This window comes from Peromyscus maniculatus, chromosome 18, assembly GCF_049852395.1.
Source record: "Peromyscus maniculatus bairdii isolate BWxNUB_F1_BW_parent chromosome 18, HU_Pman_BW_mat_3.1, whole genome shotgun sequence".
NCBI classification, from domain to species: domain Eukaryota; kingdom Metazoa; phylum Chordata; class Mammalia; order Rodentia; family Cricetidae; genus Peromyscus; species Peromyscus maniculatus.
Window position 1 is genome coordinate 6,042,609 of NC_134869.1, and position 27,879 is coordinate 6,070,487.

Consider the following 27,879-nt stretch of genomic DNA (forward strand, 5'->3'; position numbering starts at 1 on the left):
AAGCAATATACATTTCTCTATCTCAGAACAATTAGAATATATGTAGTAATCCCCATGTTGAGTAGACTTGTTGAATGTGATACAAGTTTACAAAAGAATGATTTTTCTGCTTCATTGGTTAATCCAGCAACAAACACACTGCAGTGAATGCCAGGATTGTGTAATTGCTTGTGTTTGTCCTGGTTCACTTTGGAAATATAGCAGGACTCACAGTATAGGAAAATTTGCTAATGGAAGAAGTGAGATAAAGGTCTGAATTCATCCAGTTCTCTTCAATGGTGTGAAAAATCTCATAGAGAAACAGATGCCATCAATATGAGCCAGGTAATGAAGGATCTTACTATCACAGGAATCTTCAAATATGCAAAACAATCCTTAATGAAGGGGAAAACCTAAGTGTAACTAATGGGCTAAAATCTTAAGATCTTATTGCTCTTTATATTTAGACCAAATTGTAAAATAAATGCATATAGATATACAGATTTGACATTGTAATGAATGTGGTAAATCTTTCACTTGCACTAAATTTCCTCTCAGGCATGAAAGAAGTCATACTACAGAGAAGCCTTCTGAATATGCTCAATGTGTTAAAGCCTTTGAATGTCAGAGTCTTCTCCCAAAGCATAAAAGAACACATACTGGAAATACACCATATGAATGTAATCAATATTTTAAAACCTTTGCATGTTCCAGTCATCCTCAAAGGCAGCAAAGAAGACATACATACTATAAATGTAATCTTTGTGGTAAAGCCTTTTCATGTCAGAGTATTCTTCGAAGGCATAGAAGAACACATACCGGAGAGAAGCCCTATGAATGTAATCAGTGTGGTAAAGCCTTTACATGTCATAGTTATCTTCAAAGTCATAAAAGAACACATACTAGAGAGAAACCTTATGAATGTAATCATTGTGGTAAAGCCTTTTCATATCAGAGTATTCTTCGAAGGCATAAAAGAACACATACTGGAGAAAAACCCTATGAATAAAATCAGTGTGGTAAAGCCTTTGCAGAAGACAGTTATCTCCAAGTACATGAAAGAACACATGCTGAAGAGAAACTCTATGAATGGAATCAATGTGGTAAAGTCTTTGTATGACACAGTCAACTTCTCAGGCATCCAATTATACATACTGGAAAGAAACCCATGAGAACACAGGCAATGCATAACAGCACAGCAGTAAACCCCAAAGAAAAGAAGCACACAAACTAACACAAAATAATATCAGGAATGAACAACCACTGGTTGTTAATATTCCTTAATATCAATGGACTAAATTCACCTATAAAAAGACACAGGGTAACAGGATGGATACAAAAGCAAGACCCATGTTTCTGCTCCATACAAGAATCACACCTCAAATTCAAAGATAGATACTATCTAAGAATATAAGGCTGGGAAAAGTATTTCCAATCAAATGGTCTTAAGAAGCATGCAGGTGTAGCCATCCTAGTCTCTAGCAAAATAGATTCAAGCTAAAATCAATGAAAAGAGATCAAGAATGTCATTAAATACTCACCACCAAGATGAAGTTTCAATTCTGAACATTTATGTCCCAAACACAAGGGAAACCACAAATGTGATAGAAACATTACTAAAGCTTAAACCACATAAAACCCCACACATTAATAGTGGGAGACTTCAACACCCCACTCTAACCACTGGACAGATCTAAAAAATCAAAATTTAACAGAGAAATAAAGAACTTAACTGATTTTATGACTCAAATGAACTTAATCCATATCTACAGAACATTCCATCCTAACAAAGAAGAATATACCTTCTTCTCAGCATCCCATGAAACCTTCTCTAAAATCGACCACATACTTGGCCACAAAGCAGATCTCAACAGATACAAAAAAATTGGAATAACCTCCTGTGTTCTATCAGACCACCATCATGTAAAGTTAGATTTCAACAACAGCAAAAGCTACAGAAAACCTACAATCTAATGGAAACTGAATAATGATCAACTGAATCACCAATGGGTCAAGGAAGAAATAAAGAAAGAAATTAAAGACTTCCTAGAGATCAATGAAAATGAATAAACCACATACCCAAACTTATAGGACACTATGAAAGCAATTCTAGGAGGGAAATTCATAGCACTAAATGCCCACATAAAGAAGTTGGAGAAATCTCACACTAGTGGCTTAACAGCACACTTGAAATCTCTAGAACAAGAAGAAGCAAAGTCGCCAAAGAAGAATAGATGCCAGAAAAAAATCAAGTTGAAAGCAGAAATCAATAAAAATAGAAACAAAGAGAACAATACAAAGAATTAATGGAAAAAGGTGTTGGTTCTTTGAGAAAATCAACAAGATTGACAAGCCCTTATTTAAACAAACCAAAAAGCAGAGAAAGAGAGGGAGCATACAAATTAACAAAATCAGAAATGGAAAGGTAGACATAACAACTAACACTGAGGAAATCCAGAAAATCATCAGGTCATACTTCAAAAACCTCTACTCAACAACACTGGAAAATCTAAAAGAAATAGATAATTGTCTGGATACCATATACTAAGTTAAATCAAGACCAGATACACTATTTAAATAGTCCAATAATCCAAAAGGAAATAGAATCAGTCATTAAATTCTCCCAACCAAAACCAGCCCAGGAGCAGATGGTTTTAGGGCAGAATTCTACCATATCTTCAAAGAAGAGTTAATACCAATACTCTAAATTGTTCCACACAATAGAACCAGAAGGAGCATTACCCAACTCCTTTTATAAGGCTACAATTACCCTGATTACCAAGGCAAACAAAGATGCAACAAAGAAAAAGAACTACAGACCAATCTCCCACATGAACATTGATGCAAAAATACTCAATAAAATACTGGCAAAGATTCTCCAAGAACACATCAAACAATTATCCACCATGGTCAAGTAGGCTTCTTCCTAAGGATACAGGGGTGGTTCAACTTACAAAAATCTGTCAAAGTAATACACCATATAAACAGACTAAAAAAAAAAAACCACATGATCATCTCACTAGATGCTGAAAAGGCATTTAACAAATTCCAACACCCCTTCATGATAAAAGTCTTGGAGAGAATAGGAATACAGCAAACATACCAAAACATAATAAAGGCAATTTACAGCAAGACAATATCAACATCAAATTAACAGGAGAGAAACACAAAGCGATTCCACTAAAATCAGGAATGAGGCAAGGATGTCTGCTCTCCCCATACTTATTCAATATAGTACTTGAAGTTCTAGCCAGAGCAATAAGACAACATAAGGAGATCAAGGAAATACAAATTGAAAAGGAAGAAGTCAAGCTTTCCCTATTTGCAGATGACATGATAGTATACATAAGTGACCCCAAAAATTCTACCAAAGAACTAATACAGCTTATAAACACCTTCAGCAACTTAGCAGGATAAAAGATTAACTCAAAAAAATTAGTAGCCCTCCTAGATACAGTTGACAAACAGGCTGAGAAGGAAATCAGAGATATATCACACTTTACAATAGCCACAGACGATATAAAATACCTTGGTGTAATTCTAACTAAGCAAGCAAAGGACCTTTATGACAAGAACTTTAGTCCCTTAAAAATGAAATTGAAGAAGTCAGAAAATGGAAATATCTTGCATACTCATGGATAGGCAGGATTAACATAGTAAAAATGGCAATCTTACCAAAAGCAATATGGCGATTCAATGCAATCCCCATCAAAATACCAACACAATTCTTCACAGACCTGGAAAGAACAATCCTTAACTTGATATGGAAAAACAAAAAACTCAGGATAGCCAAAAGAGTCCTGTACAATAAAACAACCTCTGGAGGCATCACGATTCCTGACTTCAATCTCTACTATAATAAAACAGAATGGTACTGGTACAAAAACAGACATTTGGACCAATGTAATTGAATTGAAGACCCTGATATTAACTCGCACACTTAAAAATGTATAATTATTGACAAAGAAGCCAAAACTTCTTTGTACAATGGAACAAAGAAAGCATCTTCAACCAATTGTGCTGGCATAACCTGATATCAACATGTAGAAGGCTGCAAATAGATTCATATCTTTCACTGTGCACAAAACTTAAGTCCAAATCGATCAAAGACATCAACATAAATCCAGCTACTCTGAACCTGATAGGAGAGAAAGTAGGATGTAGTCTTGAATGCATTGGCACAGGAGGTCTCTTCTTAAATATAACAGCAGTAGCATAGACACTGAGAGAAATAATTAATCAATGGGACCTCTTGAAACTCAGAAGCTTTTGTAGAGCAAAGGCCACAGTCAAGAAGACAAAGTGACAGCCTACAGAATGGGAAAAGATCTTCACCAACCCCACTTCTGAGAGAGGGCTGATATCCAGAATATATAAAGAAATTAGACATCAAATGCCCACCAGTCCCATTAAAAAATGGGCTATAGAGCTAAACAGAGAATTCTCAACAGAGGAAGCTCAAATTGCTAAAAGTCATTTATGGAATCTCTCAACATCCCTAATCATCAGGAAAATTCAAATCAAATTGACTCTGAGATACCACCTTACACCTGTCAGAATGGCTAACATCAAAAACACTGAAGACAGCTTTTGCTGGAGAGGATGTGGAGCAAGGGGAATTCTCCTCCACTGTGGGTGAGAATGCAAGCTTGTAAAGCCACTTTGGAAATCAATATGGCACTGTTTTAGAAAATTGGGTATCATTCTCTCCAAAGACCTATCTATACCACTCTTGGGCATATACCCAACGAATGCTAAATCATACCACAAGGGCAAATTCTCAGCTATGTTCATAGCAGCATTATTTGTAATAGCCAGAACTTAGAAACAACCTAGATATCCTTCTACTGAATTGTATGAATAAAATGATATGTATGTTATATATATGCAATGGGGTACTACTCAGCAGAAAAAAAAAAGACATCATGAGCTTTGCAGGCAAATGGATGGATCTAGAAAAAATCATCCTGAGTGATGTAACCCAGACTCCAAAAGACAAACATGGTATGTAATCACACATAGGTAGATACTAGACGTAAAGCAAAGGATGACTAGACTGCTACTTATAACTCCAGGGAGGCTATGTAGTAAAGAGGACCCTAAGAAAGACACCAAGATCACCCAGTGACAGAGAAATGGATGAGATCTACATGAGCAAACTGGACATGATGGGGGGAAATGAAGGCCAAGGTTTGGGGGAAAGAGAACTTGGGGAACCGGAGATCCCAGCTGGATCAAACACAGAGAGGGAGAACAAGGAAAGAGAGACTGTGATAAATGAGAACCCCATGAGAATAGGAAAAAGCAAAGTGCTAGAGAGGTCCCCAGAAATCTACAAACATAACTCCACAAAAGACTACTGGCAATGGTCGAAAGATAGCCAGAACTGACCTAAACTGGTTCTTGGATGGCCAAACACCCTAACTGTTGTGGTAGAACTCTCATGCAATGATTGATGGAAACATGGCCAGGCCCCAGGTGGAGCTCCGGGCGTGCAATCGGCAAGAAAGAGGAGTTATTGTATGAGCAAGAGATGTTGAGACCATGATTGGAAAAAGCACAGGGACAAATAGCCAAACTAGTGGAAACACATGAACAATGAATTAATAGCTGAGAAGCCCCCAATTGGATCAGGTCCTCTGGATAAGTGAGACAGTCGACTGTTTAGGAGACCCCCAGGCAGTGGGACCAGGACCTGCCTTAGTGCATGTGCTGGCTTTTTGAAGCCTGGGGCCTATACAGGGACACTTTGCTCAGCCTGAGTGAAGGGAGGAGAGGACTGGACCTGCCCCAACTGAGTCTACCAAGCTGAGCTGAATCCCCAGGGGAGTCCTTGTCCTGTAAGATATGGGAATGGGGGTGAATTGGGGGAAAGCACGGGGTGGGGTGGGAGAAGGGAGGACAGAGGAATTTGTGGCTGATGTGTAAATTTAAATTCAATTATAAAATTAAAATAATAAAAAGATATAATTGTGTATCAAGTTGACAATGGGTACGGTTGTGATAGCTATTTTTAGTTGCCAAATTTAATACATCTGGAATTAACTAAAACTCAAAATTTTTTGGGCATGCCTGTGAGGTATTTTTGCTTAATTTGAAGAGAAAAGATCCACACGTAATCCTGATCCACATGTAATTTGAGTTAAGAAGACATTCTTTAATCTGGATATTAATGAGGGTAAAAACACCTTTAACTCAGATATCTTGAGCCCCAAAACCCCACCTGTAACCTCAGCCAGGCGTTGTGCTGGAAGCCCATATACAGAGATGGAAGAAGGGAGTTTTTTATCTTCAGCTGCTTGCTCTCACCTTGCTAGCAAGTCCATTCCTTCACTGGCATTCGAGCTGACTTCTTTGGGATTCCAGACTATACTACTGATGGGCTGAGACTTCAAGCATAGTGGACTGTGCAACTACTAGATTCTTAGACTTTGTCATCATAGCCAGCCAAGGTTCAATTAGCTGGACTACAGCCTGTAAGTCATTCTAAAAAGTAGCCTCTAGTATATGTAGAAATTCATTGTATAATTTGTTACCCCAAAGAACCCTAACCAATGCACCGAAGAGGTATATGAGTTTTAGAGAAATTTGGGCCTCACAACAGCCATATCTCAGTTATAAATTCCACATGATCACATTCCCTTAGCCTGTTTTTCAGGTGATGCTTTGATGCTGGCCTACAAGGTGTCTATAGCTTCTGGGCAAGAAAGTAAAATAACACAAGTCTGAAATTTCTCAAATGGAACACACAGTTATTAATATGAGATGGAGAGGTTCTAGCTTCAGTGAGGAATGAAAAACAAGATGTCTTAGCTTCTGTGGGCTAAGACCTGGCACACATACACACACACACACACACACACACACACACACACACACACACACACACACACACAACCACACACCCTACTGTCCACATGTAGATCAGAGGATAGTAGGTTCTTTTTACCTCTGAAATGACAGCTCCAGTCTAGAGACCCACAGGATAACTTCCTTTACACATCAAATCTCTGCCTGACTCTCAGTCTCAGAAGTCATATCTATTCCAGAGGAGCTTCACCAGAGTAAATCAGTCTCTGGAAGAACTTTCTCAATATAATCTGAGATCTGCTGTGGTAATAGAGGAGCATCAACCACTTCTCTCCTTTTTTAGTTTTGCACAGAATCACTCTGCACCACAGACATGTGCCCCTGTTGCAGGCTCCATCCACTCCATCTAGTCATGAGGTTCCTCCCATCATTGCTTATCTGGACCATCAAGAGGGATTCCTCATCCTATCTCTACCCACAGGAGGGTGTTCTCAATTCTGCATTTCATCAGATAGGCTTAATAGGTGTTGTCAACCTAGAAGAGATCTAGCAATTCTGTTCCATTCTGACAGTCAGTGAGACTTGGGCAGGATCCTGAACCTATGATAGCTCTGAATGGATGTGTGGCAGACTAAGATATTTAGCATGCCTGTCCCTACAGTTTTCAATAAATTTCAGTCTTTGGTTGGGAGTGATCCAATGGAAATAATACAGCACACATGGCTTGAAAGACAAAGGTCAATTACAGGGACTGGAGAGATGGCTCATCCATTAAGAGCATTTATTGGAAGAGCATTTATTTATTCAGAAGACCCACAGGACAGCTAACAAACTTCTTTAAGTTAAATTCCAGTGGACTCTGTCCTCACCTGGCCTTTATGGGAATTGCATTTATGTGGTAGCAAAACACCCATAAGTATAAACAAAATACTACATACCCATAAGCACCACAAAATATCCTAAATTGCCTTGCAGGAAATCAACTCTGCTGTTCAGTTATCACTCATGTTGTATTTCAAAAAAACCAGAGGCAGATTACTTTTTACTTCTTGATTTCCTTTATACGAGTTTAATGAGCGTTCTTATTTCCTGAGAGGCCTGGAGCAATATACTTATGTTTCCCTTTAATTTGGTGTACATGATGATTTTGTGAACATGTGTGCAGAGTGTACCACATTTTACTGGTAGCTAAATATATGACCTTAAGGATACAATATGTCTAATTTTTCTATTATGTAGTTGGTATCCATGAGGTAGGCTATTCACCAACATCCAAGGTGCCATCCCCCTGTGTAGCCCTGAGGCCCATGGCTGGAAAGTCCTTGTGCTGCCCGAGCTTCCTGGATCTTACTGAGATACATCCAAGCCTGTGAGTTCTGGGTTTACAGGAGTGTGAAACCCCATGTACTAAAGAAGAGTCTCAGAGTGAAAAGTTTGAAATTTATTTTATTCATAAACATACATTCATTTTACTCAATGGGGTTTTTCAAAACAGCAGTCATTATAAACAGTTTATAGCCTTAGCAAACTGTTAAAACAATGATAAGAAGAAAAGTATAACAAAAATTAACCCAACCTTAAATAAAAATGAGGAAAACCAAAAAGCAAAGAATAAATATACTAAGATATAAAACCAAAAATGAAGGAAATTTCAGTTTCCTTTGTAATTTCATTATGGAAGAGTAAAAGAAGTAAGGAACTGGCTTATTCTCTATAGTAAATTCTCTTCAGCAACACTTGCCCATGACATGGCCTCAGCTTCTGCACTGTACTAGAGAGAGAATCTTATGCTTTTGATGTGGTCTGTCTGGAGGGCAGTGTGACATTAACACCGTCTTCCTTGTCAGATTTCCCACCCCATATGGAGTCAGGGTTCTTAGTAATTTGTGTTGTGTTCTCTGTATATTAGACTTGTTACTGACACAAACTTTTCTCCAAGGATAGTGAGCCAACAGATGTGGATCTGATTGTGGCTGGATTGCCTGATGGTAGGTTGATATTTGCCTCATTATTGAGTTAAAAGCTGAAAAGAGGTGGCACTTTCTGAGGAGTCCTTGAACCTGCAGTGTAGAATGTCATGCCTTCATGGTGTCTCTGGCTTCTTCCAGCCTTCTTAGTCTTCTTAACAGGTGCTGTCAGGGAAAATCAGTAAAGAAAATAGATTCAGAAACAGTTTGGCTGTGCACATGGCAAAAAAATCAGGGCCTATTCATTCCTAGTAAACAAAAGTTAAGGAAGGAAACACACCCCATGAACACTCTGGCTGCTGGGGATGGGGCTTAATGGTGGCTTGCTTGCCTGAGACATAGTGTTTCTGCTTCAGGAGGTTCTCATCCTGGGCTGTGGTCGGCTCCAGTTTCTGCTGGAGGTTTTCAAACCTAGGGGTGGAAGGCAGCTGGGGCACAAGCCTGGTGAGGACCTGCCATGTCAGCTTTTGAGACCCCACTACATCTACTAAGCTAGACAATCGAGCATTACCTTTCAGCTGAGTTCATTCCCTGTTTCCCCAAGGGAAAATGGTCAGAGAGCTACTGGGCAGGATTTTTTTCTCATCTTTTAAAAACTAGTAGACTTGAACTGGCAAATACACACTGTGCTAGATTAGAAAAAACAGCACATTTCTCCTCCAAAGACATCATTTTGGAGAAATATCATTATGACAAGTTCTGAGGCACAGGTCAGGGAAGATGTACCTGAATGTGAACCTCCTGGAAAACTCTATGCCTGCCCTCTAGTGGAGCCTACACAGCAATGCTGAGAAGGCCTTGCTTATTCCTACATTTCAGACCCCTGCATGGGCTTAACTTGTCAACTCCTACTCTGTTTATGACCAGAGTAAATCTTCTCATGAAAAACTGATAAATAGTGCAGAGAGCCTGCAATCAGCACTGGGCTGCTATATGCAAATTTGCCAAAGGGTAGACAGTTATCTCTAAATGTGATGTTCCTGATGGAAAGAAAAGTTGCAGGAGGACACACTTTCCTCATGATTGATGATCCCCTCTAGGTTTCTGGCTAATATGGGCATATTTGTGGGGAGATCTAATTTAGGAGATGAGATACTCAGAGCATACTAGAGGTCTCAGAATGGAAGAAGAGGACACAATCTCCATAAGACCAAGGAGAAAGCATATTGCTTCCTGGACAGAAGTTCCTATTGACTGAGTCAGAAATGACACTCTGAGGTGTTCTTTTCCTGGCTGTGCCTGGAAGCTTTGCCAATTGAACAGAAACTCAAAGAGGACAGAGATCCAGGTATAGCGGACCCACTTGGATCCACCTGCTTCTGGAAGCCTGAGCTCCTACCTCATCTGGGACACAGTGAAGTGATGCTGCAGCTTTGCTGCCAAGTCCCTTTGCCGGGTGAGCAGCTCCTTCTGCTTCATCAGGGACTGAAGATCTTCCTCAAGTCTTTGATGTTCCTGTTCATTAGAACATTGTGTTTTTAGGAGAGGGTTGTCTGCACCCTTGTACATATAGACACATGCACACACACACACACACACACACACACACACACACACACATTTGAACACACACACACACTTGAACGAACACACACATGTACATGGATGCACACATACAAGCACACACATTCCATACATATTTAGTTTCCAAGATAACACTATTGTAAGACAAGATTACCTGGGATACCATGGAGAAGAAAGTGACCTATCATTAACCCACATATTTTCTACCCTTATTCCATCCCAGAGGATGCTCTGAACATCGGGATGTGGAGAAGGTTGTGTACTTTTACTCTCTTTTGATAATTTTCATTTTATTTTTACTTTATATGTGCAGTTGTTCTGTCTACCTGTGTGTCTGTATAACACATGCATGCCTGGCGACCTGGGAGAAGAACTCAGTGGGCAGATCAGTCAATGTAGTACTTGCTTTGTAAACCTGTACACAGGCAGCTGAACGCCAGGGATCCTTTACCAGTAATACAAGCTCTCCTAGCAAGTTCCCCAATCTGTGCATTGAAGGCTTAGTTCCCAGCACTGAACCACTGGATGGCAGTGGACCAGCCCCTTGCTCTCTTCTCTCTCTTAGGTCTTCTCAGTTCCTCCAAGGAGGGCAGCTTCCTACTAAAGAAGCTCTCTAAACCACAGGTTGCTTCAATTTAGTCTCAAAGCAAATAGTCAGAAAACTAGAAAATCCCTAAAATCAGGACTCTACATTAACATTTCCTCCAAGTAAGATGAATGTGTCAGGATTTCTTTGAGTAACAGAAGGTTGACTAACTCATGGCCAAATAATTGCATATAATATTCCATGCTTCACAATATTCCATGGACCACATTGTACATTTTCCCTCATCAATGAAAGGCATCTGAAGAGTTTCTAGCTGGGGATGTTCTGAGGAGTCCTGCTGTAACCCTGTTGTCCCCAATATTCTCTGTGGACACCTACTTTACATTCTGAATCAATGGTCCATCTAGAGTCTGCAGTTCAACTTTCTGAATAATTGTACATAGCTTCTCACAGGGCTGCACCATTTTACACTACTAGCAATATCTGAGAATTCTCATTTCTCCCAACCCTCCATCAGGAAGTTTTTAACTCAGTATGAAGAAGTTTGGAGTAAAAGCAGGGTCTGAGCCGGGCAGTGGTGGCGCACGCCTTTAATCCCAGCACTCGGGAGGCAGAGCCAGGCGGATCTCTGTGAGTTCGAAGCCAGCCTGGACTACCAAGTGAGTCCCAGAAAAGGCACAAAGCTACACAGAGAAAACCTGTCTTGAAAAAACCAAAAACAAACAAACAAAAAAGTTGAGTCTAGGGGTGCACTGAGACAGCCTCTTCTTACACTTCAACATAGCTATGGGACTTCTGCTGGCCTGAGATGCAGCCACAAGCACCTCTGCAGTTCAGAATTCCTCAGGGAATAAAGTCCAGGCCAAGCTCCAAGGACAAGGTTAGCTGAACCAAGGTTAAGCAAAGGTGAAAGGAAAATGGCAGCAGGCAGAAGAACAAAACAGGATGCAGGGAAGTCATCAGTGGTCAGCCACCGTTCGCCCAGAACAGATCAGGACACAAACCCTCAGGCACCGTTCCTGCCTCTCAGTAGCCTCTTTCTCACCTTCATGTACCCCATTACTTTGTTTTTCTCCCAAGAATTTCTTTGCAGATAAATAATTCTGCCTCTACAAATACCTGAAAAACATTTTAGCTTGCATTGGTTTCTTTGTCTTTTGTTGTAGTTAGCTGTGTGGACATGCAGAGTGACGGGGAGCTCCATCTCTTCTTTGACTGATGCAAAAGTTTTAGTAACCAGATAAGGCACAGTGCTTTCTCATTTAAATCTGTCTCCATCATTCTTAAAGATGATCCACAAAGACCTGGAACTATTCCAAAGACATAAGATCACCTGATTTTTGACAAAGAAGCTAAAAGTATACAAAGAAAAAAGAAAGTGCCTTCAACAAATGGTGGTTGTAGGACTTTATGTTGACACGTGGAAGAATGTAAATTGATCCATTACCTATGCCCATGCACAAAACTGAAGTCCAAATGGATTAAAGACCTCAACATAAATCCAGTTACACTGAACCTGATAGAAGAGAAGTAGCACAGACACTGAGAGCAACAATAAAGAAATGAGACCTCTTGAAACTGAGAAGCTTCTGAAAGGCAAAGGACAGGGTCAAGAGGACACAATGACAGCCTACAGAATGGGAAAATATCTTCACCACCCCACAACTGACAGAGGGCTGATCTCCAAAATATATAAAGAACTCAAGAAACTAGACATCAAAATATGAAATAATCTAACTTAAAAAATGCGGTACAGATCTAAACAGAATTCACAACAGAAGAATATTAAATGGCCAAAAGACATTTAAGGAATTGCTTAAAATCTTTAGCCAAGAGGGAAATGCAAATCAAATGACACTAAGATACCATCTCACTAACAACCTCATAGCTTGATGAGCTCTATTGACACTGGGGGAATATTCATAACTAACTATGTGACTTTTCTTAGAGCCCACCAATGTCTACAAGTCTGAGGATTTCCCTGGGGGATTGTTCACTTCAGAGGTCACATCCCTACTACTCCTCATTGTCCTAACCTCATTTCTAAGCATTCTTTCTTTCTCAAATTATTGATTATGAATTTTAAGGAGGGGAAAATCCAACCCTGGACAGTGCATGCAAAGGGAGCTTTCAACTTCACTTAGATAAAGTTTCTAATGAAGCAGAGGCCTAGATTTCTGGCTTTGGACGGAGGATCTACCTAAAGGTTTCCATTGTGAATCCAGAGGCTCCTGAAAATGGCACCTTGGTTTCAAGTCACTTTTGAGTGAGGTATGTAACAGGGATGAAATAGCTATACCAGGTGACATCAGCACATGGACATTCTACTGTATCCTGGAGAGCCCTGGCATTCCATGTGATGTCACCAGTGTTGTGGCAACACCAACTGTCATTGGGGCATTTGTGCAGTGTCTTGTGTTTCACTTACAGACATGCTGTCTAGACTGAACAGGATTCTTGGGAGACAGGATGGAGAGCACAGGGAGACCAAAGGGAGGCAGAAGGAAGATGGCCTTCAGTCTCCATGTCACACATCAAGAAATAAATGGTTCTGGGGAAAGCGCAGTGAGTCCTGGGAAAGGGATGGGGAGCTTCCTGAAGGAGGAAGGCTTGAGCTGCTCCTTCCAGGAGTGGGGCTAAGCAGGTGAGAGTTTCTGAGAAGCAATGGGCCTACCTGCTCCTCTGAGTTCTTCAAGAGCAGAACAAAGTTGAGGATTCTCAAGGTTAGTTTGGCAGAGTCAGGAATATTCATGGCTGCAGCTGTTCTGTTGAGGCCCCTCTGCTTTCACTCTGAGTGGGAAGGAAGCACATGGGGACTAAAGAGGTTTCAGTACCAGCCCAGCAACTCACACACACTGGATGTCTTTTGGTGTGTGTCACTAATGACAGAGAGAGTAATGTCCCCTGGCCAGAGCTAGAGGCTCTCACATTTTAAATAACAACCACTAGCAGGGCAGGAGCCACCAAGTATTGCTTCATGTCAGTGATCCCTAAGGTTTCTGATTTCCTGCCCTCTCACTAGCCAGTCATCCTCCCGCTACCTTGAGTGCAGGACTGGGATATCACTCTTCCTGTAAGTATTTGTTCTTGATGTCAGAGGGCTCACCTGTGGATGCCCAGTTCATAGGTATTTTCAGTCACACCTTTCAATGGTTGATAACATCTTTGCTAACATCATGATGGATGGAATGTATTCTCCTGACGCTTTTGGCAAAAGTTTCATCTTTACCTATGTGACTTATCATTGCTCTGACAGGACCCACATAATCCTCCACCATCCTCATACATTGTAACTGCCCTGTGGATCTTCTCTGATGTGCTTATTCACCTTGTGGAACTGATCTTCCTTCCCCATTATACTGAGCTAATTTCTTAACATCCTTTATTTCTCATCTTGTTAGAGATCATCAGGAAGAGAAGAGCCATTCCTGGGCACAGTTTGGAAAATGAGCCTTGCCCTCCATACATGATGAACTATTGAATTAGAATAAACTAGATTCTAATGAAACAGAGAGATCTCTGGATTGGAAGGAGAAGGTGCTGAAGGCCTTTCCCTGTGTCTCAGGGAAGACTCCTTGGAAAGGGTAGCTTGGTTTTCGGTGAATTGGGGAAGAATTTGTTATAAGATAGGTGAAGGCTGTTGGCAGTGACCCTAACAGTCCCTTCTCTGGAAATTCTATTGTATCCTGGAGAGCCCTTGGCATCTTTTGTGAAATCACCAATGTTGTTACAACGCCAAATGCCCTTGAGGCATTCATTAAGTCCGTATAGAGTTCACCAATCAACATGTGGGCTAGATTGAGCATACTGACTGGAAGAGAGATCTCTGGTTTTTTAGGGAGGAGTTGAGGCCAGAACTGGGCCTTCTAGTAATGGAGGTCAGTAGCTGTAATCATCTGAAGTCATAGGCCTATGCTGCTTCTCTGGGTCCCTAAAGAGCAGATCCCAAGTGGAGGTTTCTGATGGTTAGTTGGCAGAGGGCCAGGAATGGTCAAGTATGCAGTACTGTGCTAGGACCTTTTTCAGTTCATTCTGACTGTCAAAGAATGCCAAAGGAGGCACAGAACCACTAATGAGGTATCAGGGTAGCATGTTGCTGCACTTTATTCTCAGTGGATTTCTGTAGGTTTCATGGATATCTGATATAAATACCAGAGAGCAAAGCTTTCCATCCATGTACCCAGGTCTGAGACATTCAGTGTCTTTTAGTCCTGGACACAGGTTATCAGCAGGAAGGTACAAAGCACCAGGGAGTCCAGGACTTTCTTGCATCATAGCAGGTATCTGGTGACAATTCCAAGCCAACATGACTGGTCTTGCTTATGCCTTTCAGGGACAGTGGGGCTGCAGTAGGGCCTGAGGCCTATATCTATCCTCAGAGATTGAAGACAGACACATCGCTTATGGACCCCAGTTTAAGGATATCTGCTCTGAATTTTAGGCCTTCGTTGGATTCCATGCATTTCCTCTCCCTCAGGCCTCCTCTTGGGGCTCCACATGATCTCTCTTGGCCTTATGCCATTCATCTGTACAAATTCACTATGTTTATGTACCTACAGGGACTACTAGGAAGGCATCATCCACACCCTTCTTCCTCACTGAGCAGGAGCAGCAGCTGAACCAGGTGGATAACCTGACCCTTCAGCTACAGATGATGACCAATGAGAGGAATGAACTGCTGGAACTCCTGGCCCTTTATAACAACAATGAGTTGAACAACAGGTATTCATCATGCACTTTTCTCTAGTGACTGTCTTGACCCTACTGTGTCCTGAGTGCATCTGAGAGGCAGAACTGAAACCTGGAGGAGTGAGATTTGACACAGGCTGTTCTGATTCCTCCAAATGAAAAGGCAGAGCCTGTGGCCTGAGTCACTATCTACAGACGGGCAGGAAGGTGTAAGATCACAACATGCATTTCAAGAGGCCTTGACAGACATCGGCTTTTAGGAGATGCTTGGTGCTCTGGGTTGAGTGTTTATATTTATTTTTGCTTTTTGCTCTGGGAATAGGCCGAAAGGCCTTGTGGTCCTACTCGTCCATCTGTGTGTCTGGAAGGCCTGGAGTTCATCCCTGCTCCTCTCTGGTCTTGCTCCTTATACTTTGAGGCAATACTCCCTACCTGCATTTCTTTGACATCCTGTGTGTGGGTTCATGTGTGTGAAGTGCTCTCTAAGGGGCCCAAACATTGCAAACAAAGCAGTGGCCGGTTTTGCCCTTTTCACTTCTCTCTCCCTTGATAAACCATTAGATAACATTCCTAAATTTAGTCCCCAAAGCCCATTCCCTTTTGTGGACACTGACTCATTCTTGAAAGTAAACACCAAAGTTCAACAATCAAAATTCATTACTTGGTTACACTGGCTAACCTGTCCCATCAGAGCTCAACAATTTACCCAGCACAGACTTAAACTTCTCTACTTAAAAACCCACTGTTAAAAAAGCCTGCTGCTTGCTGTGTGCCTTCGCCTGCTCAAGAGACAAGGTCCCAAGCTATGCTTGCACTGCTAGGTTAATAAATCTCCTTGTGCTGAGGATTGTGTGTCTGAGTGTGTTCTGTACTGTCTCTGAGAGGCTCACTTACAGTGTGTGTGTGTGTGTGTGTGTGTGTGTGTGTGTCCGTCCTTTCAGATCCTGAGTCAGACATTGATAGTAGGTCTGAATATTCACATGTCTCAAAGATTTCTGGTGATGGAAGTGCTGAGGCCAGGGAGCCCCACATTGAACATCACTGCTCTCAGCCTTTGTGCTCATCCTGGTCCCTCATTGGAATCCCCTTGGGTGTTTATAAAGCCATCTGAATGTAGTGCCTCCCCATGGCAATACAGATCATGAGTTCTGGGTATCCTTGTAAGGAGAAAGAATCTCTGTTCTCAAGACAGTGGGAATGTCATTGCAGATTTCAGATACACCCCCATCTGTGGCACAGACTGCTCAGACCTTCATAGCCAGCTAGTCTGCTCCCAGAGGTCTACTGAGGGAGATCATGTAGCCCTGTCTCCTTCCCTATTGACACCCAGCCTTTCCTGGCCATGGGACAGTAAGGCAAGTCTAATGCACATCAGGAGGTCCAGTATAGAATTCAGGGTGTGACATCCAGTGGGCTACGGTAGTATAAAACAGAACCTTAATTCATGTGGTCCCTGAGGCCTGTATTCATGGGGTTCTTTGTTACTGGGGCCATGCCCTACTACAGGCTGAAATCTGAGCTGGAGATGCTGAAAACACAGCATAAGAAGGAGATGTCAGATGTAAAGGAATTCCCCAAGGAGATTTGTGAGGCTTCCTACAAGTGCAAGGAGCTGAGTGAGCAGACCAACTCCTACCCGTGAGTGCCTAATTTAGATGGGACCCCTGAAATTGTTAAGGACTGCTTCTGGTAGTCCGAAGTTTTTCCAGACCTGCCTGATGCATCTGTCAGGAGGAATCTGTCCCATCCACCTCCTGCAGCCAAATGGTCCCAAAGACACACACAGAGGCTTATAGTACTTACAAACAGTATGGCCAATGGCTTTAGTTTCTGGCTAGCTAGCTCTATCATCTTAAATTAACCCATTTCTATTAATCTATGTTTGGCACATGGCTGCTGCATGGCCAGGCTGCTGGCATGTTTCTCCTTGGGTGGAAGCTGGCATCTCCTCCACCTCTGACTTTCTTCTCTGACTCTCCTGGATTTTTCTGCCTGGCTCCATGCTGCCTTGTCATAGGCCAAAGCAGCTTCCTTATTAGCCAATGGGAGCAACACATATTCACAGCATACAGAAGACATCCCACAGCAGCTTCTTCCCTTCTTCACCTGTGAACAAAGTTGGGCTGTGGTTCAGGCCTGTTTACCTCTTAGCAAGGAGCCTGTCTGATAGCTCTTGGACTTTGTGCCTCCTACAGTGAGTTCTCCTAAGAGTGAAGAGTCTGAGAGCCCCTCCCAACATTTTCCTGTCAGCTTCTGGAACTTCTAGACAGAAAACATGGTTTTAACCATGAATGTTTTCTGTGGCTCTGGCAGGAGCTTACAGAGCTGGTTTCTATGGAAAACATGAAATACATTCCCATTGGGTCTTCTGCCCCCGCCCCCAGCATGGTTTCCCTCTTCGTGCTCATGTTTTCTCAATACTGTGAACAGTTAAACACCAGGGTGTGTGGTAGAGAGGTAGGGGATCTAGTTTTCAGAGTTACATGGATCCCTTTTGCTGTCAGGGTATTCAGAAGTAGTTTGAATCTTTCTGGAATTTGGCTATTCTCTGGCTTTTGTCTGCACCTCAGTCATGCTGGCATGGCTAATGTGGCTTCATCCCAGGGATCTGGGTTTGGGTAGATGACACCTTGCACGAATGATGGTATTGGGAGGCAGGAGTGCAAATGGAGGTGGAGCTCATCATTTTTGGTGATATTTCAGCATCCTCTATAGTCAGCTCCTGAGTGAATGGACTCAGCTGATGGAAAAAGTGAGCATGTTGAAAGAGGATAACAGAAAGCTGCAGGGGGAGCAGATTTTACTACAAGAGTCCTGTGAGGAGGCCAGGAGGCTCTGTGAGGAGGCCCATGAGAAGATCTATGACCTGTGGACAAAGCAGCAGCAGGTAGGTTGAAGTAGCAGGGCCAGGCTCCCCACCTGTCTAACCATACACATACTTATACACACACTCATGTAACCCTCAACTCACTTATCCAACTGACCCTTCCCACCCAATAGTTCATTTTTGTGATCATTCACAAGTCTTTCTGAGGAGTTAGCCTCTTGGAAGGCACTGCATGACTGCCAAGGAAACCCTACTGCTCTTCTAGAATCTGCAGTCCATCGAGGGAGACGGGTCAATCACTTGTCACTTACTGATATGTTAGCACAGAAGGAGCGGTGTTATGATGGGAGCCACATAGGGAGTAGCACAGAGATCTGATTGACTGAGTTCAAGAATCAGGATCTCATTTGTTTGCAGAGGTCATATGAGGTCAGAGGCAGAAACAGTATGGAAGGAGGAACATCCCCTACAAACGCCAAATGACTGGGTCTTGTGGACATCTTTTTTGGGTGTCATATGGCATTTTACCCTCTTGTTCCCAGACTGCCATGGCGTTCTCTTTACCTGGCTAACCTCTTGGTTCACACTCACAGAAACTAAGTAACAGCTTGTCAATATTGTTTCCTGTGACTGGCATTGGCCAGTTCTCCCATCCTGGATCTTACACTCAGAAGCTCACTGGATGACCAGGGATGTGGCCAGGGCTTATGACAGGTGGGAGTCAGGGTGGCAGATTTGAGATTTTAAGAGAATAATTTCTCCAACTGCATCAACATAGCCTGCAGAAGCACAGCATGCTTCCCCAGGCATGTTTAGTCTCAAAATGATGGAAAGCAGAACTGTGGGTATCACTTGAAACAGCTAGTGTGAGGAGTCTAAATTCAACTGGTAATGCCATTCTCATTCAGTTGATGTCCTCCTCATTGCGTTCTGCTCACTTATGATTTGTGGTGAGTGTGTGTGTGTGTGTGTGTGTGTGTGTTTGTGTGTGTGTGTGTGTGGTGTATGCATGTGTGAGGGTGCACACATTTATTTGTTTGTTGGAAGGCCACATCAAGCGACCTCTGTTGCTTTCTCCCTTATTCCCTTTAGCCCAGGTCTCTCACTGAACCTGAAATTTTTTCTTCTGGTTAAGCTGGATAGTCACAGATCTTTGGATCTCCCGACTCCTCACAGTAGAGCCTCCTGTCTTTTTCTGTCTCATCTCATTACTAAATGATACATTTGGTCAGAAAAAGAACTGACTTGCTGGTTTCTCTTAATTTTTACACACTTTTATTACTTTGGAATTAATTCATTTTGTTGTAAATAGCAAAAATCAAACAATGAAGCTGTTTGAAAAATCAACATAGACTTTTCTTTCACCGCATAGAGGTAACATCCCAGGGTATTTCTAGTTTGTCTTACTGGCTACACAATAAGGAACCTGACATTTTGATGCTCACTCTATCATGCATATGACTGTGTCTTATGACAGATTCCTCCTCATAGTTGTATAGAGTGCGCATTTCAGAAAAGTGCTGTAGGTGACCTAAGTAGCCTCCTAGTGACTTCCTTGGGGCTGTTTTCATATAATATGCACTGTAATCTGGTCAAAAGTTATTGGGTAATGACAATGGGTGACTTCCATTCTCTGGTCCATCACTGTCATCTGTGGAAAAGTCTGGGCAGGTTTAGTGAGGAGTCTATGATGGGTCAACTTGGATCTGTCGGGAGGCTTCATGTCCAGCCATCTTCCATGGGCACTTGGTCTTGTGTGGTCAAACTCAGTTGTCCAGAGGTTGTTACTTTTCTGTACAATCAGTGAGTCTGGTGATAAAAACTTCCCTAGAAGGGGAAATAAGTTCAGAGCAGGGCAGAAGAGCAAGGATGGGTCTGAGTCTTTCAGATAGCGGGGAGGACCCACTACCTCCCCCTAGAGTAGAAAAGGTGCTGCAAGATTCTAGTCTTCTGCCTTGCTCTTCTGGGTACAAGAAAGGTGTGTGTGTTTGTGTCTGTGTGTGTGTTGTGTGTGTGTGTGTGTCTGTGTGTTGTCTTTATGTGCATCTTTGTGTGTATGGGAATATGTGTTTGAGCCTCTATGTGTATGTTCACTCCCTCACAGAACAATGGAACATCTTTAAGAATGATGGAGACAGACTTCAATGAGAAAGTACTATGCCTAACGTGGTTAGTACCACTTTGCATCAGTCAAAGAACTGATGGAGCTGCCCATCATTCTGCATGTCCATAAAGCTAACAATAACAACAGATAGAAAATTGATACAAGGTAAAAGTTTTTCAGGTATTTGCACAGGCAGAATTATTTATCTGCAAAGAGATCCTTTGGAGAAAAACAAAGTAGTGGGGTCAATGAAGGTGAGAAAGAGGCTACTGAGAGGCAGGAAAGGTGCCTGAGAGTTTGTGTCCTCTGTTCTGGGTGAATGGTGCCTGACCACTGACGACTTCCCTGCATCCTGTTTTGTTTTTCTCCTCATTGTCTGCTGCCATTTTCCTTGTACTTTTCCCTAACCTTGGTTCAGCTAACCTTGTCCTTGGAGCTTGGCCTGGATTTTATTCTCTGAGAAATTCTGCACTGCAGAGGTGCTTGTGGCTGCATCTCAGCCCAGCAGAAGTCCCACAGCTATGCTGAGGTGTGAGAAGAGGCTGTCTCAGTGCACCCCTTAGGCTCATCACACTCTAAAGCACCCACTCTATGTTCTGTCTGCAGCACTCAGAAACTTTTTTTATTCTGAACTTCTTCATACTGAGTTAAAATTCGTCCTGATGGAGGGTTCGCAGAAATGAGAATTCTCAGATATAGCTAGTAGTATAAAATGGTGCAGCCCTGTGAGAAGCTATGTACAATTATTCAGAAAGTTGAACTGCAGACTCTAGGTGGACCATTGATTCTAAAATGGAAAGTAGGTGTCCTAGAGAATAGGGGACAATAGGGTTACAGCTGGACTCATCACAGCACTCCCAACTAGAAACTATTCAGATGCCCATCACTGATGAGTGAAAACATGCAATCTGGTCCACGGAATATTGTGAACCATGAAATAATACATGCAATCATTTGGCTGAGTTAGTCAACCTTCTGTTACTCAAAGAAATCCCTGACACAATCATGATACTTGGAGGAAAGGTTAATATAAACTCCTGATTTTAGAAGTTTTCTAGTTTTCTGAGCTCATTGCTTTCGGCCTAAGGCAACCTGTGGTTTAGAGAGCTTCTTTGGGAGAAAGATGCCCTTGAGGACACTGGGAAGTATTGCGTGAGAGCAAGGGGCTGGTCCACTGCCATCCAGTGGTCCTGTGCTGGGGAACTTCAATGCACAGACTGGGAACTTGCTAGGAGAGCTTGGATTACTGGTAAAGGAACCCTGGAGTTCACCTGTCTGTGTACAGGTTTATAAAGTAAGTACTACACTGACTGATCTACCCACTGAGTTCTTCTCCCAGGTCACCAGGCATGCATGTGTTATACAGACACATAGGCAGGCAGAACACCCGCACATATAAAGTAAAATGAAATGAAAAAATATCAAAACAGAGTAAAAGTACACAATCTTCTCCACATCTCTGTTTTCAGAGCATCCTGTTTTCCTGCCTCTGGGATGGACGATGGGTAGAGAGGGGTGTGGGTTAATGAAAGGTAATTTTCTTCTCTATGCTATCCCAGGTGATCTCTTCTTACAACAGTGTTATCTGGGAAACTAAACATGGATGCAATGTAGTGTGCTTGTATGTGTGCATGCATTCACATGTGTGTGTTCAAGAGTGTGTAAGTGTACTAATTCATATGTGCGTGCACGTGTGTGTGTGTGTGTGTGTGCTTGCACGTGTGTGTATTTAAAGGGGTGCACACAATCCTCTCCTAAAAACACAATGTTCTAATGAACAGGAACATCAAAGACTTGAAGATCTTCAGTCCCTGTTGAAGCAGAAGGAACTGCTCACCCGGCAAAGGGACTTGGCAGCAAAGCTGCAGCATCACTTCACTGTGTCCCAGATGAGGTAGGAGCCCAGGCTTCCAGAAGCAGGGGGATCTAAGTGGGTCCACTGTACCTGGATCTCTGTCCTCTTGAGTTTCTGTTCAATTGGCAAAACTTCCAGCCACAGCCATGGAAAGAACATCTCAGAGTGACATTGCTGACTCAGTCAATAGGAACTTCTATCCAGGAAGCAATATGCTTTCTCCTTGGTCTTATGGAGATTGTGTCCTCTTCTTCCCTTCTGAGACCTCTAGTATCCTCTGCGTATCTCATCTCTAACATTAGATCTCCTCACAAATATTCACATGGCAGCCAGAAACCTAGAGGGGATCATCAATCATGAAGGAAAGTGTGTCCTCCTGCAACTTTATTTTCCATCAGGAACATCACATTTAGAGATAAGTGTCTACCATTTGGCAGATTTGCATACAGCAGCCCAGTGCTGATTGCAGGCTCTCTGCACTATTTATCAGTTTCTCATGAGAAGATTTACTCTGGTCATAAACAGAGTAGGGGTTGACAAGTGAATCCCATGCAGGGGTCTGAGCTGTAGGAATAATCAGAGCCTTCTTTGCATTGCTGTGTAGGCTCCACTAGAGGGCAGGCATAGAGTTTTCCAGGAGGTTCACATTCACCTGGTATCTAATCACTACCAGGTACATCTTCCCTGACCTGTGCCTCAGACCTTCTCGTACTGATATTTCTCCAAAATGATGTCTTTGGACTGTTGGAGAAACATGCTGTTTTTCTAATCCAGCACAGTGTGTATTTTCCAGTTAAATGTCTAGAAGTTTTTAAAAGTTGAGAAAAAAATCCTGCCCAGGACCTCTCTGACCCTTTTCCCTTGGGGAAGCAGGGAATGAGCTCAGCTGAAAGGTAATGCTCAATTGTCTAGCTGAGTAGATCTGGTGAGGGCTCAAAAGCTGACATGGCAGGTCCTCACCAGGCTTGTGTCCCAGCTGTCTTCTTCCCCTAGGTTTGAAAACCTCCAGCAGGAACTGGAGCCGACCACAGCCCAGGATGAGAGCCTCCTGCAGATGGAGCTGCTGAAGCAGAAACACGATGTCCCAGGCAATTCAGCCACCATTGAGCCCCATCCCCAGCAGTCAGGGATCATGGGGTGTGTTTCCTTCCTTAACTTTTGTTTACTAGGGATAAATAGACCCTGATTTTCCATGCCAGTGGCACAGCAAAACTCTTTCTAAATCATATTTTCTTTACTGATTTTCCCTGACAGCACCTGTTAAGCCTGAGAAGGCTGGAAGAAGCCAGAGACACCTTGAAGGCATGACATTCTACACTCCAGGTTCAAGGCCTCCTCAGAAAATGCTACCTCTTTTCAGCTTTGAACTCAATAGTGAGGCAAATATCAACCTACCATCAGGCGATCCAGCCACAATATCATCCACATCTGTTGGCTCACTATCCCCAGAGAAAAGTTTGTGTCAGAAATAAGTCTAAGATACAGAGAACACAAAAAAAATTACTAAAAACCCTGACTCCATATTTGATGTGAAATCTGAGAAAGAAGACTGTCTCTATCTCACACTGCTATCCAGACAGACCACACCAAAAGCACAAGAGTCTCTCTACTGCAGTGCTGAAGCTGACGCCATGTCATGGGCATGTGTAGCTAAAGATAATTCACTACAGAGAATACACCAGTTCCTCACCTCATTTGCACTTCCATAGTGAAATTACAAAGAAAACTGTAATTTCCTTAATATTTTTGTTTTATATCTTGGGATATTTATGCATTGGTTTTTGGTTTTCTTCATTTTCATTTAAGGTTTTGTTAACTTTTGTTATTACTCTTATTCTTGTCATTGTTTTAATAGTTTGCTAAGGCTATACACTGTATATAATGATACTGTTTTGAAGGCCCCATTGAGGAAAATGAATGTATTTTATGAGTAAAACACAATTTCAAACTTTTTACTCTGAGACGCTTCTTTACTCAGGTGAGGTTTCACACTCCTGTAAACCTAGAACTCACAGGCTTGGATGTATCTCAGTAAGATCCAGGAAGCTTGGGCTGCACAAGGATTTTCCATTCATGGGTCTCAGGGCTACACAGGGGGGTGGCACCTTGGATGTGGATGGCATAGCCTACTCCATGGATACCAACTACATAAGAAAAAAACTAGACATATTCTATCTTTGAGGTCATATATTTAGCTACCAGTAAAATGTGGTACACTGTACATGCATGTTCACAAAATCATCATTTAGACGAAATTAAGGGAAACAAAAATATATTGCTCCAGGCCTCTCAGGAAATAAAAATGTTCATTAAAATTGTATAAAAGAAATCAGGAAATGAAAGGCAATATGCCTCTGGGTTTCTTGAAATATATCATGAGTGATAACAGATCAGTAGAGATAATTTCCTGCAAGACATGTTGGGATATTTTGTGGTGTTTTCTTTATACATAGGAGTGTTTTACTACCACATACATGCAATTCCCACAGAGGCCAGGTGAGGGCAGAGTCCACCTGGAATTTAAGTTAAAGAGGTTTGTTAGCTGTCCTGTGGGTCTTCTGAGACAGCAATAAATGCTCTTAATGGATGAGCCATCTCCCCAGTCCCTGCATTGACTCTTGTCTTCCCAGCCCTGTGTGCTGTATTAGGTGGATTGGATCACTCCCAACCAAAGACTGAAGTTTATTGAAAACTGTAGGGACAGGCATGCTAATTGTCTTAGACTGCCACACATCCATTCAGGGCTCTCATAGGTTCAGGATCCTGCCCAAGTCTCACTGACTGTGAGAATGGAACAGATTTGGTAGATCTCTTCTAGGTTGACAACAGCTATTAAGCCTGTCTGATGAAATGCAGAATTGAGAAGACCCTCCTGGGGGTGGAGGTAGGATGAGGAATCCCTCTTGATGGTCCAGAAAAGCAATGATGGGAGGGAACCTCATGACTAGAGGGAGTGGATAGAGTTTGCGTCAGGGCCACATGTCTCTGGTGCAGAGTGATTCTGGGCAAAACTAAAAAAGGAGAGAAGTGGTTGAAGCTGCTCTTTTACTACAGCAGATCACGATTATATCGAGAAAATTCTTCAAGATGACTGATTTACTCTTGTGAAGCTACTCTGGGATAGATCTGACTTCTGAGACTAGAGTGAGGGAGAGATTTAATGTGTAAAGGAAGTAATTCCGTATGCCTCCAAGCTAGAACTATCATAATCAAGAGCAAAAAGTACCTACTGTCTACTGATCTTAATGTGTGCAGGTGTGTGTGTGTGTGTGTGTGTGTGTGTGTGTGTGTGTGTGTGTGTGTGTGTGTTGCCATGTCTTGGCCCACATAAGCTAAGACATCTGGTTTTTCATTCCTCACTTAAGCTCGAATCTCTCCATCTCATATAATTACTCATTTAATTAGATTACTGTGTGTTCCATTGGAGAAATTTCAGACTTGTGTTATTTTACTTTTTTGCCCAGTGATTCTGTACAATTCATAACTGACATAATGCTGCTGTGAGGACCAAACTACTCTAAAAGTTTTATCCCTGTCTGGTGTATTGGTCAGGGTTCTATGGGGTAACAACTTACAGAATGCATTTCTATATATACAAAAGCCTATTTTTAGAATGACTTAGAGGCTGTGGTCCAGCTAATTGAACCTTGGCTGGCTATGATGGCAAAGTCCAAGAATCCAGTAGTTGCTCAGTCCACAATGCTTGATATCTCAGCCCATCAGTAGCATAGTCTGGAATCCCAAAGAAGTTGGCTCCAATGCCAGTGAAGGAATGGACTTGCTAGCAAGGTGAGATCAAGCAGCTAAAGAGCAAAAGCTCCCTTCCTCCATTTCTGTATATGGGCTTCCAGCACAAGGCCTGGCTAAGGTTACAGATGAGGTTTTGGCTCAAAACATCTGAGTTAAAGGTGTTACTTTCCTCATTAACATCCAGATTAATGTCTTCCAACCACAAAGAGCAAGATTCTGTGTGGATCTTCTGTCTTCAAATTAAGCAAATATACTCACAGGTGTGCCCCTCCATATTGAGGTCTTAGTTAATCCAGATGTAATAAAATTGACAACTAAAAATAGCTATCACAACTTCACCCCATGTCAATTTGGCACACAATTATATCTTTTTATATCATGATTAATTTCTAAATGTAAAACAATAACCAGGTCCTAATAATGCCTAAACATGATATAATTATTCCAAGTACAAAGCAAACACATTACGTATTAGACTAGCTCAAAATTATGCCTAGCATGATTTAACTATCCCTGTACAACTACAAACACAATAAAAAGTTAGAATAAGTGGTAATGTCACTTGAGGGACATTTTTTAGTATCCCAAATTTAAATATGATAAACATCAATATTCTCCCTTCTTTTAGAATGAATGATTTTATTTATTTATTTTTGTTTTTACATCCTAACCAAAATTTCACCTCCATCCTCTCTTCTCAACCCTCCACCCACCTCCACTCTTCCTGATCCACATCCATTCCTCCTTCTCTTTCTTCTCTTCAGAAATGTGCAGGCCTCCTATGGATATCTGCCTGCCATGTCATATCAAGTTGTGGTAGGACTAGGCATGACTTCTTCTATTAAGGATGGATATAGCAATTCAGAAGGAGGATGGGTCCCAAAAGCAGTCAATAGAGACAAGCCCTGCTCCCACTGTTAGGAGTCTCACAAGAAGACCAAGTTATACAACTAAAAAATATCTGCAGAGTGCCTAGGTCAGTCCCATGATGCTCCCTGGTTGGTGGTTCAGGCTCTGAGTCACTATGAACCTAGGTTATTTAGTTCTGTGGCATGCTTGTGGGGCTCCTGAACCCACTAGCTCATACAAAAATTTAATTTTTTATTCACTAATTTAAATGCACTGGTGTTTTGGTTTCATGTATGTCTGTGTGAGGGTGTCAAATCCTCTGGAACTGGAGTTACAAACAGTTGTGAGCTGCATTGATTTTTTTCATTATTTTAAAAATTATTTCATATGAATAGTGTATGGAAATCTGATCAGAATTTAAAATAACATGTATCTATTTACTTATTTACAATAAGGGAAACATTTATATACATACATATGATATAGAGAGAATGAACACACAATACACACCATGCCATTTTAACATTCTGTTCATATGGAGGTCAATGAACAAATTAGGAGGAGTAAGCTCTTTCCTTCCACCCAACTAGGCATCTCAGTGGCCCTTCCCTGGTACTTTTCATGATCAACTTGTGGCTTTCTGCCTTAGAGGATTTTCTTGTGGTTCTGAAACTTAGAGAATATTTTAATATTAATGGGCATTGGGAAAATTTGTGCAGAATTTTGTTTCAAATGAATGATACTCTTAATAAAAGCTCATGCTACGGGTAAGAATTCTTGATGGGAAGAGAGTTGCTGTGTGTCTAGCTTGAAGAAACTGCTGATTCAGAGTAATTCATGGGAAAAGGCAAAAGTGACATTACTCTGCCATGCAGGTAAGGGAGTTCACTGGAAATAACCAGTGAAAAATCACCAAGGAAGGTTCCAGGGTGAGTCATTGAAATGCCATGATCATTCCTGGCATTTTGCCTTTGAGAG

General features: G+C 41.9%; 3 protein-coding genes across 16 annotated transcripts in view; 1 reads left to right on the plus strand and 2 right to left on the minus strand.

The window, feature by feature from the left end:
* The window catches only part of LOC143269237 (uncharacterized), a 99,896-nt gene extending 75,633 nt beyond the window's left edge, over positions 1-24,263 (plus strand). Inside the window, exons 7-12 of the mRNA XM_076554300.1 lie at positions 15,387-15,549; positions 17,023-17,154; positions 18,220-18,403; positions 22,229-22,341; positions 23,296-23,390; positions 23,557-24,263. Coding sequence (XP_076410415.1) covers positions 15,387-15,549; positions 17,023-17,154; positions 18,220-18,403; positions 22,229-22,341; positions 23,296-23,390; positions 23,557-23,774 — 905 coding nt within the window. The 3' untranslated portion in view covers positions 23,775-24,263. The remainder of the gene's footprint in view (positions 1-15,386; positions 15,550-17,022; positions 17,155-18,219; positions 18,404-22,228; positions 22,342-23,295; positions 23,391-23,556) is intronic.
* The window catches only part of LOC143269257 (disks large homolog 5-like), a 250,098-nt gene that overhangs the window by 127,838 nt on the left and 94,381 nt on the right, over positions 1-27,879 (minus strand). For 2 of the 12 annotated variants that reach the window (XM_076554352.1, XM_076554346.1), the window contains exon 3: positions 18,655-18,809. The exons of the other annotated variants lie outside the window; for them this stretch is intronic. The gene's annotated coding sequence lies outside the window, so the exon portion shown is untranslated. The remainder of the gene's footprint in view (positions 1-18,654; positions 18,810-27,879) is intronic. 12 annotated transcript variants of the gene reach the window in all.
* Positions 8,216-13,626, minus strand: LOC143269287 (uncharacterized). 3 transcript variants are annotated; one of them, XM_076554392.1, is made up of 5 exons: positions 13,502-13,626; positions 11,947-12,137; positions 10,096-10,211; positions 9,037-9,167; positions 8,216-8,921 (listed from the first exon to the last, which is right to left on the minus strand). In XM_076554392.1, the coding sequence occupies exons 3-5, from the start codon at positions 10,173-10,175 to the stop codon at positions 8,806-8,808; spliced, it is 327 nt and encodes a 108-aa protein (XP_076410507.1). In that variant the 5' UTR covers positions 10,176-10,211; positions 11,947-12,137; positions 13,502-13,626; the 3' UTR covers positions 8,216-8,805. The 3 variants fall into 3 exon arrangements, with proteins under 3 accessions (XP_076410507.1, XP_076410509.1, XP_076410508.1); XM_076554394.1 differs by lacking the exons at positions 11,947-12,137; positions 13,502-13,626 and adding an exon at positions 13,028-13,221; XM_076554393.1 differs by lacking the exon at positions 13,502-13,626 and having other exon boundaries at positions 11,947-12,863.

Coding starts and splice junctions, on each gene's coding strand:
- LOC143269287 (XM_076554392.1), bottom strand. CDS start 10,175: ATGAAGCAGAAGGAGCTGCTCACCCGGCAAAGGGACTTGGCAGCAAAG. Junction 9,168..10,095: donor TTCACTGTGTCCCAGATGAG/GTAGGAGCTCAG, acceptor TTCCACCCCTAG/GTTTGAAAACCTCCAGCAGA. Junction 8,922..9,036: donor GCAGCCAGAGTGTTCATGGG/GTGTGTTTCCTT, acceptor TTTCCCTGACAG/CACCTGTTAAGAAGACTAAG.